Source organism: Trichosurus vulpecula, chromosome 7 (genome assembly GCF_011100635.1).
Source record: "Trichosurus vulpecula isolate mTriVul1 chromosome 7, mTriVul1.pri, whole genome shotgun sequence".
Classification (NCBI taxonomy): Eukaryota; Metazoa; Chordata; class Mammalia; order Diprotodontia; family Phalangeridae; genus Trichosurus; species Trichosurus vulpecula.
This window is the reverse complement of record NC_050579.1, coordinates 203,700,055-203,714,602: the sequence shown is the minus strand read 5'-3', so window position 1 is coordinate 203,714,602 and position 14,548 is coordinate 203,700,055. Positions and strand designations below refer to the sequence as shown.

At 37.9% G+C, this 14,548-nt stretch overlaps 1 protein-coding gene across 3 annotated transcripts in view; it reads left to right on the top strand.

Annotated features, from left to right (window-relative positions):
- Positions 1 to 14,548, top strand: part of CD109 (CD109 molecule) — a 170,645-nt gene that overhangs the window by 30,424 nt on the left and 125,673 nt on the right. For all 3 annotated transcript variants that reach the window (XM_036766846.1, XM_036766847.1, XM_036766845.1), the window contains exon 3: positions 10,572 to 10,600. In XM_036766846.1, the coding sequence (XP_036622741.1) occupies positions 10,572 to 10,600 (29 nt within the window). The remainder of the gene's footprint in view (positions 1 to 10,571; positions 10,601 to 14,548) is intronic.

Here is a 14,548-nt window from a genome sequence, read left to right as displayed (position 1 = left end):
CTGATACTGTGACTGAAATGTCCATAATTTTAGTAATCCTTTAGATTAGAGGATTATGTCTTCAGAAGGTCCCTATTAAAATATAAAATGTACCCTTACTTGAGAAGGGTTAATTGAAGAAATTAAATCAAATCAACGAACATTTATTAAGTATCTACTATATGCCATGCTTTGAGTAACTGTGCTTAATATGAGTCTTTTGTCTAAATTATGCCTTAAAAGGTATAGAATAAGAAAAAAGGGAAATTTTTTGAGGAAAATAATAAAGTATGGAGGTATTTTAATCTTTAGAGGTATAATAGTCTGTACTATAAACACACTTATAAGTATATATAAAATGTAAGCTTCTTAAAGGCAGAGACTATTTCATGTTTTCTTTGTATCCCCAGAACCTAGCAAAATGCCTGGCACATATCAAGTGCCTATTAAATATTTCTTCATGGATTAATATAGTATTGGGTATAAAACAGCTTTAAAATAAACACTAAGATTCAGAGAAAGATAAATGATGACTGGTGACCGATAGCTGTGGTGACCCATGTAGAGATATCTTGTATGGAAGTGGTAATGATCATGGGATTTGAAATAAGTATGTTCAGATTACAGAGAAAAAGACCCAACATTATTCTCTTGGACTCTTGTAATTCTAATTTATTTTAAACATTTTCCTGGTAGCTTTTATTTTTACATTTCCTTGTGGAATATATTTTTCCTCTTTCCCTGATTCAGAGATGACTTTCTGGTAACAATAAATAAGAGAAGAAAAAAAGAGTAGTTCTTCAAAACTAACCAGTACATCAATTGAACCTGACAGTATATTCAGTGTCCCACACATATAGTTCCTCCCCTACCGATGAAGGGAGTGAAGTTCATTTTCTTCTTCTTTCTTCAGGGACAAGCTAGATTCTTATCATAACACTATATTCTGCTTTTTAAAAAAGTCATTAATGCTGTAATCATATATATGAACTAATGCAGAGAGAAAGAAGAAAATAATATACACAGTTCTTCACTTTCTTCATTTCTTATGGTGACTTCATATTTAGGTACATTCATAGACCACAATTTGGCAACTACTCCCTACTAGTGGCATGAGTTTTGGACTTTTGTTTTGATTTCTCCATCATGCCTTCATGCCCAGGGACTCATCATTGGGAAACTGAAATATTCTCTGAATCAACCATGGTACCATGAATACTTGATATTTGGTATTTATCAATACTCTCTGCTCCTCTGATTGGACCCTCTGACTGGAGGCCATATCCATGAGCTCCAAAACTTACATTTAAGGAGAGATCCTAGCACAGTCTTTTCCCTATTTTCCACCAGTTGCACTGATTTTGAACTTTTTTGGACTTCTCCATCATGCCTCCTCACTGGGTATCTTCTTCCCATCCTCCCTACTATACTTTTAAGTTTCCTTATGTATATTAACTCCCCCCATTAGAGTGTAAGTTCCTTGAGGTCAAGGACCATCTTTCTTCTTATTTGTATTTGCATCACCAGCTCTTAGCAAAGTGTCTGGCACATAGTAGATGCTTGATAAATGTTTATTAACTATTGTTATTGACAATTGATGGGAATCTACTTTGTTTCCAATTTCTTTGTTATGACAATAACACCAACAAATGCTACTATACATATTCTTATGTGTATGATGGGAACTTTCTGACTTTGACCTTTTTGTGACATATGTCTAGTAGGAGGATCTCTGGGTCAAAGGGTGTGGACATTTTAGTCATTTCCTTAGTATAATTCCAAATTTCGGCATTAGCAAAATTCCTTTTCTCTCTTCATCTGGAGGAAGAAAGGTTATGGCCAAAATGACTTTTGGAAGTCTGGAATGAAATAGGAAGTTACAGACTGATTTCCTTTTTGTAATTTCATGACAGGTATTTAGACGTGATCATGATAGGTGTTCCTTTTCCAAAATAAAGAGATGGGGGTTGTGATGCTTCAGAATCCTAAGGTCTAATAAAGAGAGGTAATAGTAGAAAGAGTCCTACAATTGGAGTCAGAGGATTTGGATTAGAATTTTAAAATTTCCTACCTATGTCAGTTTGGGCAAATCATTCCAGCTCTTTACATCTCATTTGCCTTATGGAAAAAGGAAGGATTTGAACTAGATGATTGCTGAGGTTCCTTCTAGCTCTAAATTTATGAACCTATGAATCTAGGGTAGATAAGAACTTGAATTAGGGATGTAGCAGTGGGAATCGAAAGGAAAGGTAGATGTACAGGTAATTGGAAAATCCATATTTTTGTTAAAATCCTCAGTAAAGCTTTTTCTTTCAGGTGAGGAAAAAAGAAAAGGTAGATGGGAGCAAGATTATGATGAAATAACAAACATAATTTACTGATGTATTGAATATAAAAATCAAAAGAAGAAATCCAAGATAATTCCTAGCCTTGAGCTTCCCACAATTGGCTATATGTGTGGCTGCTCTAGGAATTGACCACTCATGGAGATTATAACCTAATTCAGCCCAGGCACCCACAAAAGCTGTGCAGACAAAAGTCTTTCTCCTTCCTCTTCTCTTCCCTCTTTCCCATTCTGCAGCTTTCCCTCATCTTGTCCCCACTACAGTGGTAGGTTCTAAACTCTGGGGCAATGACTGTGGCTTTTCCATTTAAAAAAAATGAGGCCTTTTTCCCCTTTTGGAATAGGGAAATACTCTTCCTCTTTTCAATTTTTATAATGTCAGGAACTGTCCTTTTCTTTTATAGCATGGTACTGTGTGGAACAAAAATCCCTGCTCTGCCACTTTGCTATGTGACTTTAGCAAGTTGCTTAATCTTCCTGGGCATCAGTTACCTCATCCTTAAAGTCAGGAGGTAGGACTTGATGGATTCCAAGTTCTCTTTCAGCTTTAAATCTATGATCCTTTGATCCTCTCTTCGCTATCCCTTTCACTACACCTAGATACTCTATTTTACCTAGCTCTAAACTCAGTCTCTCCAGACTTGGGGACCATTTTCATCTTCTGAAAGAAATATATAAAAATTCCAGGACTGAGGCAGAAGATTGTTTCAGTTATCAAGGTCTTTCTGATGGTCTTCCTCAGATTGTGCCACTCTTTAACCCATTTCTTGACTCCGTTTGTTGTGACTTTTGACCCAAATGCTTCACTTTTGTCCTTCTGCACTTTATCCAGATACCTGTGTGATTATTGCTCTAATGAGAGAGAGAGAGAGAGAGAGAGAGAGAGAGAGAGAGAGAGAGAGAGAGAGAGAGAGAGAGAGAGAGAGGGAGGGGGAGAGAGAGAGAATAAATATGCCAAAAATAAGTAAATACAAAGTGATTTCAGGAGGATGAGAGCTCTGATAACTGGAGGGGACTGGAGGGGAAGGAGGGGGAAGAGATCAAGGGAAATCAAGAAAGACTTCCTGTAGGTGGTGGCTCCTGGGTGCCACGACTTCAGCTTGTAATCCATAGTTCTGATCTGACTCTTCCTTATACCTGCCTGATCTTTCTGTTCTTGTTTGGTGACCTGGAATCTGGACTCATTGACTGCTTTGACCTTTTCTGTTTGCCTAATTCTTCCAGCCTTGCCCTACTCCTGCACCTGATACCCATTATGATCAGTTGACCTGATAGATCCACCTGTGTGTTTAGAAAAATTCATTCATATTTATTTTTTATGATGCTTAGCGCTATGCTTTATGCATAGTAGGTATTCAAGAAAGATTCTGGTAAATAAATTACTGAATTCCTTCACTGAAGTCATGCTCTTAATACCTCACTGTGGTACAGAGGTAACCCTGGGTTCTCAAAGGGAAGGCAAGTAATTTAAGTTCTGGCAGATTTTACCATGCTGCATAGACTGAGAATGGGTCAGTGATGGATTGAATGTCTGTCTAAGAAGCCTTCTAGCTAAGTTCAGAGAAGCTCATAGCCAGAGGGCTGGCCACTAGCTAAAGAACTTTTCTGTCCACAGTAGCTTATGAATACCATCCATTAAGGTATGGAAATATTACTTTCTGTACCAGTGATGGCAAGTACCCATATGGGTGAACACAGGGATCCTTGAAGTATTGAAGTAATGATGAACTAATGAATGCCTTTCATTCCTTTAAACTAAGTTTCTTGAATGAATCTGTACTCTGGTTTGAGCAATTAATGAGCTGCTTCTGGACTACATAATACAGTTTTTGTGTAATTTAGAGACCGAGAGGATTTCTCTGAACAATTAGTCTCAGTTCCTCAGACTTTTAACTATTTTAAAAGGTACTCTTTGAAAAAATAGAATTTAGCTAATGATCTAAGAGAATTTCCTTACCAATATTTTCTGAATGAAACTGCCCATACAGTTGCCAAAGGGAAGGAAATGTCAATCTTAATTTGACCTCAGTTCCAGTAATCTTCATTTCATCATCAAACAGTCAATTGGAATTGGCCCTACATAAATCACTTTGTTTTGTTTCATAAGTAATACAAATATACTTTTCAAGACAAATTCAGATAAACAGAGTTCTGAACTTAAGAAATTCATGAATTTATTCACAAGCAGCTTCTCTTAGTTACAGAATCTTTGGATCTTGTTGTTATCTTGATCCTGCCAACTTATCCCTGTGTCTCTTGCCAGCTGGAGTGCTTGGCTCACTCTTTGACAACTGGTTAATGTTTGAAAATGATCTGGCTCAGTAGACACCATTTTGATGCGCTCCTAGTCTCTAATGAGAATCACAGCTACTGGCTAGGCTCTTCGGTTGAGAACATAATGGTCATCCGTAGTACAGTCTTCTAATTTTGTTGGTTATTGACATGTGACCCACATGCCAGACAACTGCACAACAAAGCCAATAAACTGATGAGCTTCCATTACTAAACAAGAATAGAGTTCAGGCCTTTTTAAATGTATAGCGATTTCCTCCATCCAGGGCTACTGCAATAAAACATAAAATGGTCATTTATTCATTTGTTCATTGACTGCCTTGAACTTTGTAGAATCTTAATAAATGTTTGTGGCACTGAATTGACTGCCTATTATGTAGAAGGCATTATAATAGATAATGTGGAGGATAACCAGGTGATTAAAAATGATTAATGACCTCAGGGAACTTAAAGTATGTACACAATTAATTATAGTATGGTAGCTTACATTCCTATAAGTTGCAGTCTGATCAGTTAAATCTGTTTTTCCCATTGGCAAGATGGGGGGGGAATCTGTTTTTTTCATTTATAGAAAACGATCCCAAATCAGTCAGCCAAGAAGCATTTATTAAGTGCTTGCTGTGTGCCAGACACAATGCTAAGCTCTAGAAACATAAAAAAGAAAAAACATGAATCCTGCCATCAAGGAGCTCACATTCTAATGGGGGAGACATTTTGAGGAGTGTATGTATTGATTCAGCCATGTGATCATGTGAAACATATTTCCATATTAATCATGTTATGAAAGAAGACAGACCAGAAAAGGAAAAAAAAACACGAAAAAAATAAAGTGAAAAATAGTATTCTTTGATCTGCGTTCAGACTCCATCAGTTCTTTTTCTGTTTGTGGATAGCATTTTTCATCATGGCTTCACGGAACATTTTCAAGGAAAGTTTTTGGACGGAGTTTCTCGATATTTTTATTTAGACAAACATTTATTAAGTACATACTCTGTGCAAAGTGGTGTGTTTCTGGATACTGAGGAAAGTATAGAAATAATAAGCCATGCAGCTTATGGTCTATTGCTACCTAATTAAATAAAGCAGTAAGCAGTTTTCCACTGATTTATTAATTCCCTTGTATGTTTGTAAATGCTTCATAAATGTTGAATGGAGCGCTTATTATATGCAAAATGTTAAGTTCTGTTGGGGGATAAATTTTGTAGCAACAGGAACATGATAAATGCAATAGAGAAGCACAAAATATTATTTAGGGAATGATAATTTTCTTGGGGGAGGGGTGGAATTAGGGAAGGCTTTACGGAGGAAGTAGCATTTGAGGTGGATCTTGAAGGATAGATAAGGTTTCAATAGGTGTAGATTGGGAAGGTGAGCATAGGGTATTAAGAATGACATAAGCAAGGACCAAGAGATAGGAAAGTGTGAGATGTGCACAGGGACAGTGAGAAATCCAATTTAGTTGGAATGTTGAGTATATAAATGAGGTTATTGTGAGACAAGGTAGAGTTGCTCCTGATTGTGGAGGGTCTTAAGTGCTTGCTGGGCTAAGAAATTTGAAATTTAGTTAGTATTAACAGGAAACCTTTGAAGAGTTTCGAGCAGAAAAGGGACTAATCACATCAATGCACTAGGAAAATTATATGGCATTGGTGTGGAGTGTGGGATGAAGGATGGCAGAGACTGGAGGTGGTAAGGAGGGTTAGAAGGCTATTTCAGTGGCCCAAGTGTCTGGTAATGAGGGGCTGTAATAGCAATTTAGATTTGAAGATCTTTTCCACCCATTAATAGGCCGTATGATCTGCTTACATCACAGGAAGCCTAGGTCACATGTGGTGGGAGGAGATTCCTGAGAGGAAAAGAAAATTCTGTCACAGGAAATGCTGAGAGAACAGTTATGACAGTTAGAGCTGAGGGAAAGAGAGAAGACATGTAATAGCTGTGCTGTGAGTTTGCTTGTTTGTGGCAAGGCCCCAGCAGGGGGTGGAAGGTTGTAGGATGGAGTGGTTCTCTGCAGTGATGTTGTGGACTTATTGGTTTCGGGGTCTGGTTATTTGGTCTGAATAAATGGTTTACTTCTTCTACCTTCCATGTGGAGAGTCATATATTTTGCAATACTGAACCACATAGGCATTTTGACAATTATCATCTATATTGTGATTATTGCCTTGCTGATACTGGGGCTTGTGTTAGTGTGGTATCAGTGGAAACAGAGAAGAGGGACTGGCTATGAGAGATATAGGAAAGGTGGATCTGACAGACTGGCAATGACTGGAGGCGAGCTATGAAGAAAGAGGAAGGGTCAAGGGGAACATCGAGGTTTCAAACATGGGTGACTAGTTGAATTTGTGGCAACTTAGTAAAATTAGAAGGAAGAGCAAGTTTTAGGGAAAAGATGATGATCAGTTTGAGGTGTCTGCAGGACATATCAAGTAGGCAGTTGGAAATTTCTGTCTGGAGAATGAGAGGGATGTAAAATTGGCTTTATTTTTCTAATTATGAATTATCTTATAGCAAGCATAGACTTTGGAGAGTAAGTTGCTGATGCTGATAATTATCTTTCTGTTTTCTTGAGCCCACATCTCATTGACTTCTGCATTATCTTGTCCTTTGATGTTATACAGAGCACATGTGCCTTTAAAATACATTAACCAACCATTTGCTTTCCTTTATTGTCTCATTTCCTTCCTTTAATTTCTTTCATTTAATGTCTCTTTATATGTAGCAGGGTGGAGGAAAGTTTTTTTGTTGTTACTCAAGGGACAAAGGCAGACTAGAAACCTTTGCTCTCAGATGACATGCACCAGTAGTAAGCTGATGGCAAGGAAGGGTGAGGCTACCTAGAACTTAATATAATATTGAGCAATCAAAGCCTTTTCTGGCTCACTGACCCATTCAAGGAGCTATTTGCATGCAAAGAATTTGCTATTTTCCTGGATTTATCTGCCTGCTGTGCTTTGGGAGATGGTGAAGTTATCGTTTCTCCACTTTTTTTCGCTTACATCATCATTCCCTGGTCAATTGGCATAACTACCCTTTCAATTCTGTAGCCCTATTTAAATTTTATTCCTCTGTAGTCTATTCTTTTATAATGGATATTGTCTCCAAATAAGGACAAACTGCTTTTTGTTGCATTCTGAGTGAGTGTTAGCTGTAAAAGAAGGACCACAGGAAGAAATGAACATCAAAAATGAGCCTAGAACCAATTCTCAAGATTGAAATATGAACCTGTATTAAGCTGCCACACTGACTGTACAAAGAGAGACTTCATAAAGAATCTGTCATCCAAAAAGGAGAGATCCAAATTTAGATCTTGGAAGTGAAGTAGTTTGAAGTGATTAAAAAGAGTTCATGGTGTGTCTGTGCTGGTGTATGATTGAAGTAGATTGAAGATGAAGGCCATTGGAGTTGAGGAGGCCAAGGAACTGTGAAGCCCAGTGCCATAGAGTGTACCAACTTGGATTTTGAAGTCATTTGGGAGGTGAAGGGTAAAGAGAAAGTAAACCAGGTGTTGAAGTTACCTTTGGAGGTAGAAATGTGTCCTATACACACAGATGTATATGTCCAGTACATCATAGTGAAGAGAATATATGGAGGGTGTGATAAGTAGATGGCATTGAGTGATAATAGCAGAACCATGACCTAGAAGTGGTACCATGAAGGAGTGGATTCACCATCATTTCGTAATGGGCTGTAAGGGTGTAGTAGATGGAATGGGCTCCATTGGAGAAAGCATATAGAAAAAAGTAGAATCTGGAAGACCTGGATTGAAGTCTTGCTTGTGACTAATAGGGCCATTGTGATCCTACATAAATCATTTAACCTCTTAATGACCCAGATAACTCTCTAAGACTGTACAGGCATATCTCAGAGATATTGCCACTTTGGTTCCAAATTACCTCAGAAAAGTGAATATCACAATAAAATGAGTCACATAAATTTTTTGGTTTCCCAGTGTATATAAAAGTTATGTTTATACTATACTGTCACTTATTAAATGTGTAATAGTATTATCCCTAAAAATTAAAATTAATTAAAAATACTTCATTGCTAAAAATGCTAACCATCGCCTGAGCCTTTAGTGGGTGGTAATCTTTTTGCTGGTGGAGGGTTTTGCCTCAGTGTTGATGGCTGCTGTCTGATCAGGGTGGTGGCTGCTGAAGGTTGTAGTGGCTATGGCAGTTTCTTAAAATAAGACAACAATGAAGTTTGTGAATTGACTGACTCTTCTTTTCACTTGAACACTTAGAGGCTATTGTAGGGTTATTAATTGGCTTAATTTCAGTATTGTTATATTTCAGGGAATAGAAAAGCCTAAAGAGAGGGGAATGGCAGGTTGGTCGAGCAGTCAGATCATCTATCGATTAAGTTCACCATCTTATATGGAGAGACAGTTTGTGGTGTCCCAAAACAATTACAATAGAAGCATCAAGGATCACTGAGTACCATAACTGATATAATAATCATAAAAAGTCTGAAATATTGTGAGAATTACCAAAATGGGACATAGAGAAATGATGTAACCACATGATTTTGGAAAAATGGCACTGATATTTGCTTGATGCAGGGTTACCACAAACCTTCAATTTGTAAAAATACAATATCTGCAAAACACAGTAAAGTGAGGTGTAATAAAATGAGGTATGTCTGTAAGTTAGAAGGCGATTGTCAATCTCCTTTGGTAGGAGGAATTCCTCATTCAGAGTTCCCTACACTAAAAAAGCATGATTGGAGATGTAGAAGAATTTGTTTATAAAGCAGCAGGGTTTTCACAGGGCATGGTGGACTAGAAGAGGGGTAAGTGGGGAAATTGGAGGATGTGTTGAATTGAGGTATATCAGAATGGGAATACAAAAGTTTAGAGGTGAAGATGAGATTGTTCTGAAGGTTGTAGGACTGATGGGGATGAGGTGAATTGGAGATTGGGAGGTAGCCTGTGGGAATAGGCAAATGAACAGGAAAGGATGAAGTTAATAGGCAGGATTTTGTCAGTGGAACAGTTTGAAGGATCTTCTTTTGGATTTCTGGGATTTTAGTCTGTCAAAACTACTGTTTTCTATTTCTTCTCAATAAGACAAAAGAATCTAGCAGGCATACTGAGGTTTCCCTGTGTGTGCTCCCCTTAAAAATATACTTCCGTGGAAAGCCAACCAAAAGGAAATAGAAAAGAGAGAGGCAAACTTTAAAAAATAACTATTTTTCAATTAATGAAAATCTATCTTTTCTTTCTCTAATCCATACGTCTCCCTCTGCCCATTGAGAAAGAAAGAAAAACAACCCCCCTTTTACAAATATGTAAAGCATATTAAAGCAAAACAGAGTCTCACACTGGACTTGTCAAAAAAAGTCTCAACATGTACTCTGGATCCAACACCTTTTTCTCAATAGATGGGTAGCATCTTTAATCATTAGTCATGGTTGGTCATTGTATCGAACGGGGGTCTTTCAGAGTTTTTCATTCTTTGCATATAACTTGTTCTCCGAGTTCTGCTCCCTTCCCTTTACATCAGTTTATATAAGTTTTCCCAGCTTTCTCTGAGACTACTCGTTCAGCACTTCTTGTGTTTTCATCACATTTATATACCATAACTTGTTCGGCTATTCTCTGATTGATGGCACCCCCTCAATTTCCAATTTTTATATTACTACAAAAATAGCTGCATTAAATATGTATATGTGAGTATTTTTAGAAGCAGAGCAGTTTTTGTTTATTTATTTGAGACTGGTCTAACTTATTTTGGGATTTAGGCATATGTTAATTTTCATAGGTAATCTGAGACTTAACCCAATTAAATTGGTTTGATTTGGTTTTGATTAACCAAATGATTTGAGCTGATTGTAATCCAGTTTTTAAAAAGTTTGTAATTAAAACCAAAAATAAGAGAACATTATTGAAAACATAAATGTTTATTTAACAAGTTGTTCAGGTTGATTCTTTTTCTTCTTGTTTCCCACCTAGGTTCATTTGGGACTCTTGTTCTTCCAGCAGTAAGTATATGTTCTGTGCTCCATTCCAATGGGTTACAATGAGAAAACGTAATTTTTTGGCCTTTTTCATTAAATTAACTTATTTTCACCACGGTTTTTATATTGTGCAGAATTCAGATAGCTTATAAATCACATTTCCCTGCGGACAGTGGCTTAAAATTTCCATTGTCGTAGCAGAGATTTCCCTCCTTTAGCCTGAGGGAATCATAGTGTTCCAGAAAATGAGTTGTCTTGCTCAACCTCCTACTTGATTTGTGTTTTGTGGCATATTTATAAATAGAAAACTTAGTCTGTATGGCCCAGTAGAAAGAACATTAGATGTGGAGCTTACATACGTGAGCTTCAGTCCTGGCTCTTCTGTTAGTTAGCTAGCGACTTTCAGTGAGTCACGTACCACATCTCAATTTTCCCAGCTATGAAGTGGGGATAATAATATCTCCCTAACTCAGATACCACCAGCTATGTTATTTTTTGCTACTTAGCAATTATTTACCCTCTCTAAGCCTCAGTTTCCTACCATGGAAAATGTGAATAATAATAATACTCTTTAGGGTTGTATGAGGGAAGTGGTTTGCAAATGTTAGAGTGCCATAGGGCTGTAGCAGCAAAAAACATTTAAAAATATATCTATTTTGTGCAAAGCTCTGAGCTAGAAGCTTGAGGGAGATATGAAGATTAGATAAGACCTAGTCTCTGACCTCTTGGAACTTAAAATCTACAAAGGGCTAAGACACCAATAAGATATAATGCATTTGAGTGTTATGAAATGAAGGGCTGTAATCATAGTTGAAATTTACTAAGGTTTCCAAAATGCTTTAACACATTATCTTTTGACCTGGTGGGAGTTCTAACCCCCAATCTCAGGCCTCAACAGGTCTGAGAAGGATCTCAAGTAGAGAGCAAGATTGTGGGTCAGATTGGGCATCACACAAATAAAGGACCAACTGAGGAGAAAAGAGCTTATTAGCTCTAGGGAAATCTCCAAGGAGAGTTCCACCAGGCTGGAGGAACTTTAGATTTTTAATAGTATAGTGGGCTAGGTAGACAGTTAATCTGTGACATTCTGTGGCAGAAGGAAGGAGGGAAAATGTGTAAACTTTGGGCGGGGGGTCACAGGAGTTGCTAAAGGTAAGGTTAGTTCCTGTGGATTAATGCATTTTCTCTGTGACTAGTGTTATCATCAGTGGCCATACCCTGGTAAAACCGTCTCAGCAGACAGGCTAAACCAGGTCAAAGGTAACCCATGGGCCTGCCATCTGTTGGGGAGTTAGGGGATGTCTACTTCAAGCATGTGGAGACTTCTCCTGGCACAAGGGGGCAGATGAGGATAATTGTTTCCAGTGGCCACAGAGGCAGCTGAAGCAAGCTCTGTGGAGCACTTGGAGCACTTAGAGCTTGGTCAGACATTGAAGATGCCAAGAGGTATCAGAAAGGCAAGATTCATGACCTTGAGGATGACCACAAACATGCTCGTGTGGGTTGGAATCACAAAGTATGAAAAACTCTCTAGGTAGAAGGCAGAGGAAGTATAACATTTATTTGGACACCAGAGGATCAGATCCCAAGACCAATAACTCCAATTCTATATAGCAGTATTATATTCCAAGACCAGTAAGCTCACCTCAATATAGCAACAAGGAAATCATAACGCAGTATTATAGCAAGGAACCAAGTCATCTTGTAAACTTCCCCTCTGCCGAGGCCTTCCTGTAAACACTCGCTCATGAATTCCAACTGTCTGCTTGCCTGAGTTCTCTCCCCCCTCAGTTCTCTGGTCTCTGAAGCTCCCTGGTTTCCACTCTCCACTCTTCATTCTCTCTCAGTTCTCTGTTGACTTGGAGTTCCTGCTCCTTCTCCTTGGGCTGACTTCTGACTTCTGTAGCTCTCTGAAGATTCTGAGTTCTATGGTTACCTTCTGGGCATATATACTCTTTTTAGGGTCTGAGAGCTTCATGCCCAGTCATCAAAAGAGTGTGGGTGTGGGGCTTAGTGCCTAGTAAGTAAAGAGTGTAGGCTTGCCTACAAACAAACCTCTTTTAACTGGCCCTACCTGAGGCCTATTGAGTAGGTGGGAAAGATCTTTAATCACATTATCACCATATAAGATTGTCCACTGCATCCCAGGTCAATGCTAGTCATCTTGACTTTTGTCCTGCTGGTGGACTTTGATGACTCTGGATGACAGAGTGAGGCTGATGACTTTGTGCAACTCTGTCTCACTAAAATCCATTTCATACAAAAGTCAAGATATCACTGTCGATGTCATTGGGACTTTTTGAAAACGAAGGATGAACAGCATCATCAGAATATACTGTTCTGTAAGGAAATTTCTAAGATCATGGGAGACTTTTAAAAAATGGAATAATTCTTTTTTTTAAATGAAATTTTTCTTCAATTGGCAAAATCTGTCTTTTCTCTCTTCTCCCCCCACCCACATTGAGATTGAAAGAAAATGAAAAATGCTGTTGCAAACATTTATAGTCAAACAAAACACATTCCCACATTGGTCATGTGTTTTATATGTTTTGTGTGTGTGTGTGTGTGTGTGTGTGTGTGTGTTTATGTATTTCACATTCTATACTCTGAGTGGATAGCATTTTTGACGTTGACCATTTGGTGATGTCCATATGCAGTCAGTCACCTTTTGTGTTGTTGAAAAAGAGTATTTGCTATGACCAGTGAATTATCTTTTTTTAAGCTTTTATTTAGTATTTTATTTTCCCCCAGTTACATGTAGAAACAATTTTTAACATTAATTTTTAAAACTTTGAGTTCTAAATTCTCTCTCTTCCTCCCTCCCCCCCCCCCCCCGCATTGGAAAGACAGGCAATTCCATATAGGTTATGCGTGTATAGTCATGCAAAACATATTCATAATAGTCATGCTGTGAAAGAAAATATAGACAAGGAAAAAATTCAAGAAAAATCAAGAAAGTAAAAAAAGTGTGCTTCAATCTGTGCTCAGACACCATCAGTTCTTTCTCTGGGGATGGATAGCATTTTTCATCATAAGTCCTTCAGAGTTATCTTGGATCATTGTATTGCGGAGAATAGCTGAGTCATTCAGAGTTGATCATCCTGACCAGTGACAAAACTCCATTTTGTACTCCAAGGTCAAACTTGCTTGTTAGTCCAATTATTTTTTGATTTCCTACTTTAGTATTACAATCCCTTATGGTGAATGTGACTTTTTTGGTGTTATTTCTAGAAGATATTGTAGGTTTTCATAGAACTGAGCAACTTTGGCCTCTTTGGCATCAATGATTGGAGCATAGACTCTATTACTCTGATGTTGAATGGTTTGCCTTGGATTTAAACAGATATCATTCTGTCACTTTTTTGTGATTACAGGTTCCTATGCAATATTGATCTTTGCAGTATTGAACTTTTTTTTTGTCAGCAGACATACCTGCAGCTGAGTTTCCTTTCAGCTTTGACCCAGCTGCGTCATTCTTTCTAGAGTTACCTGCAGTTGTCCTTTGCTCTTCCCCAATAATGTGTCAGACACCTTCTGACCTGAGAGGCTAATCATCTGATGTCATATCTTTTATCATTTTAATACTATGCATGGGGTTTTCTTGGTAAAGATACTGGAGTGGTTTGCCATTTTCTTTTCCAGTAGATCACCTTTTGTCTGAACTCTCCCCTATGACCTGTCCATCTTGGGTAACCCTGCATGGCATAACCCATAGCTTTATTGAGCTATGCAAACCCTTCCACAAAGACAAGGCAGAGTGTAAAGCTTGAGCTTAATATTAAAAAACCTAAGATCATTGGAACTCATCCTATCACTTTCTGGCACATAGAGGGGGAAGAAATAGAAGCAACTGTTTTTATATTCTTGGGCTCAAAGATCACTGCAGATGCTTGTTCCTTGGAAGAATAGCTTTGGTAAATCTAGACAGCATACTAAAAAGCAGAGACATCACTTTGCTGACAAAGGTCCATA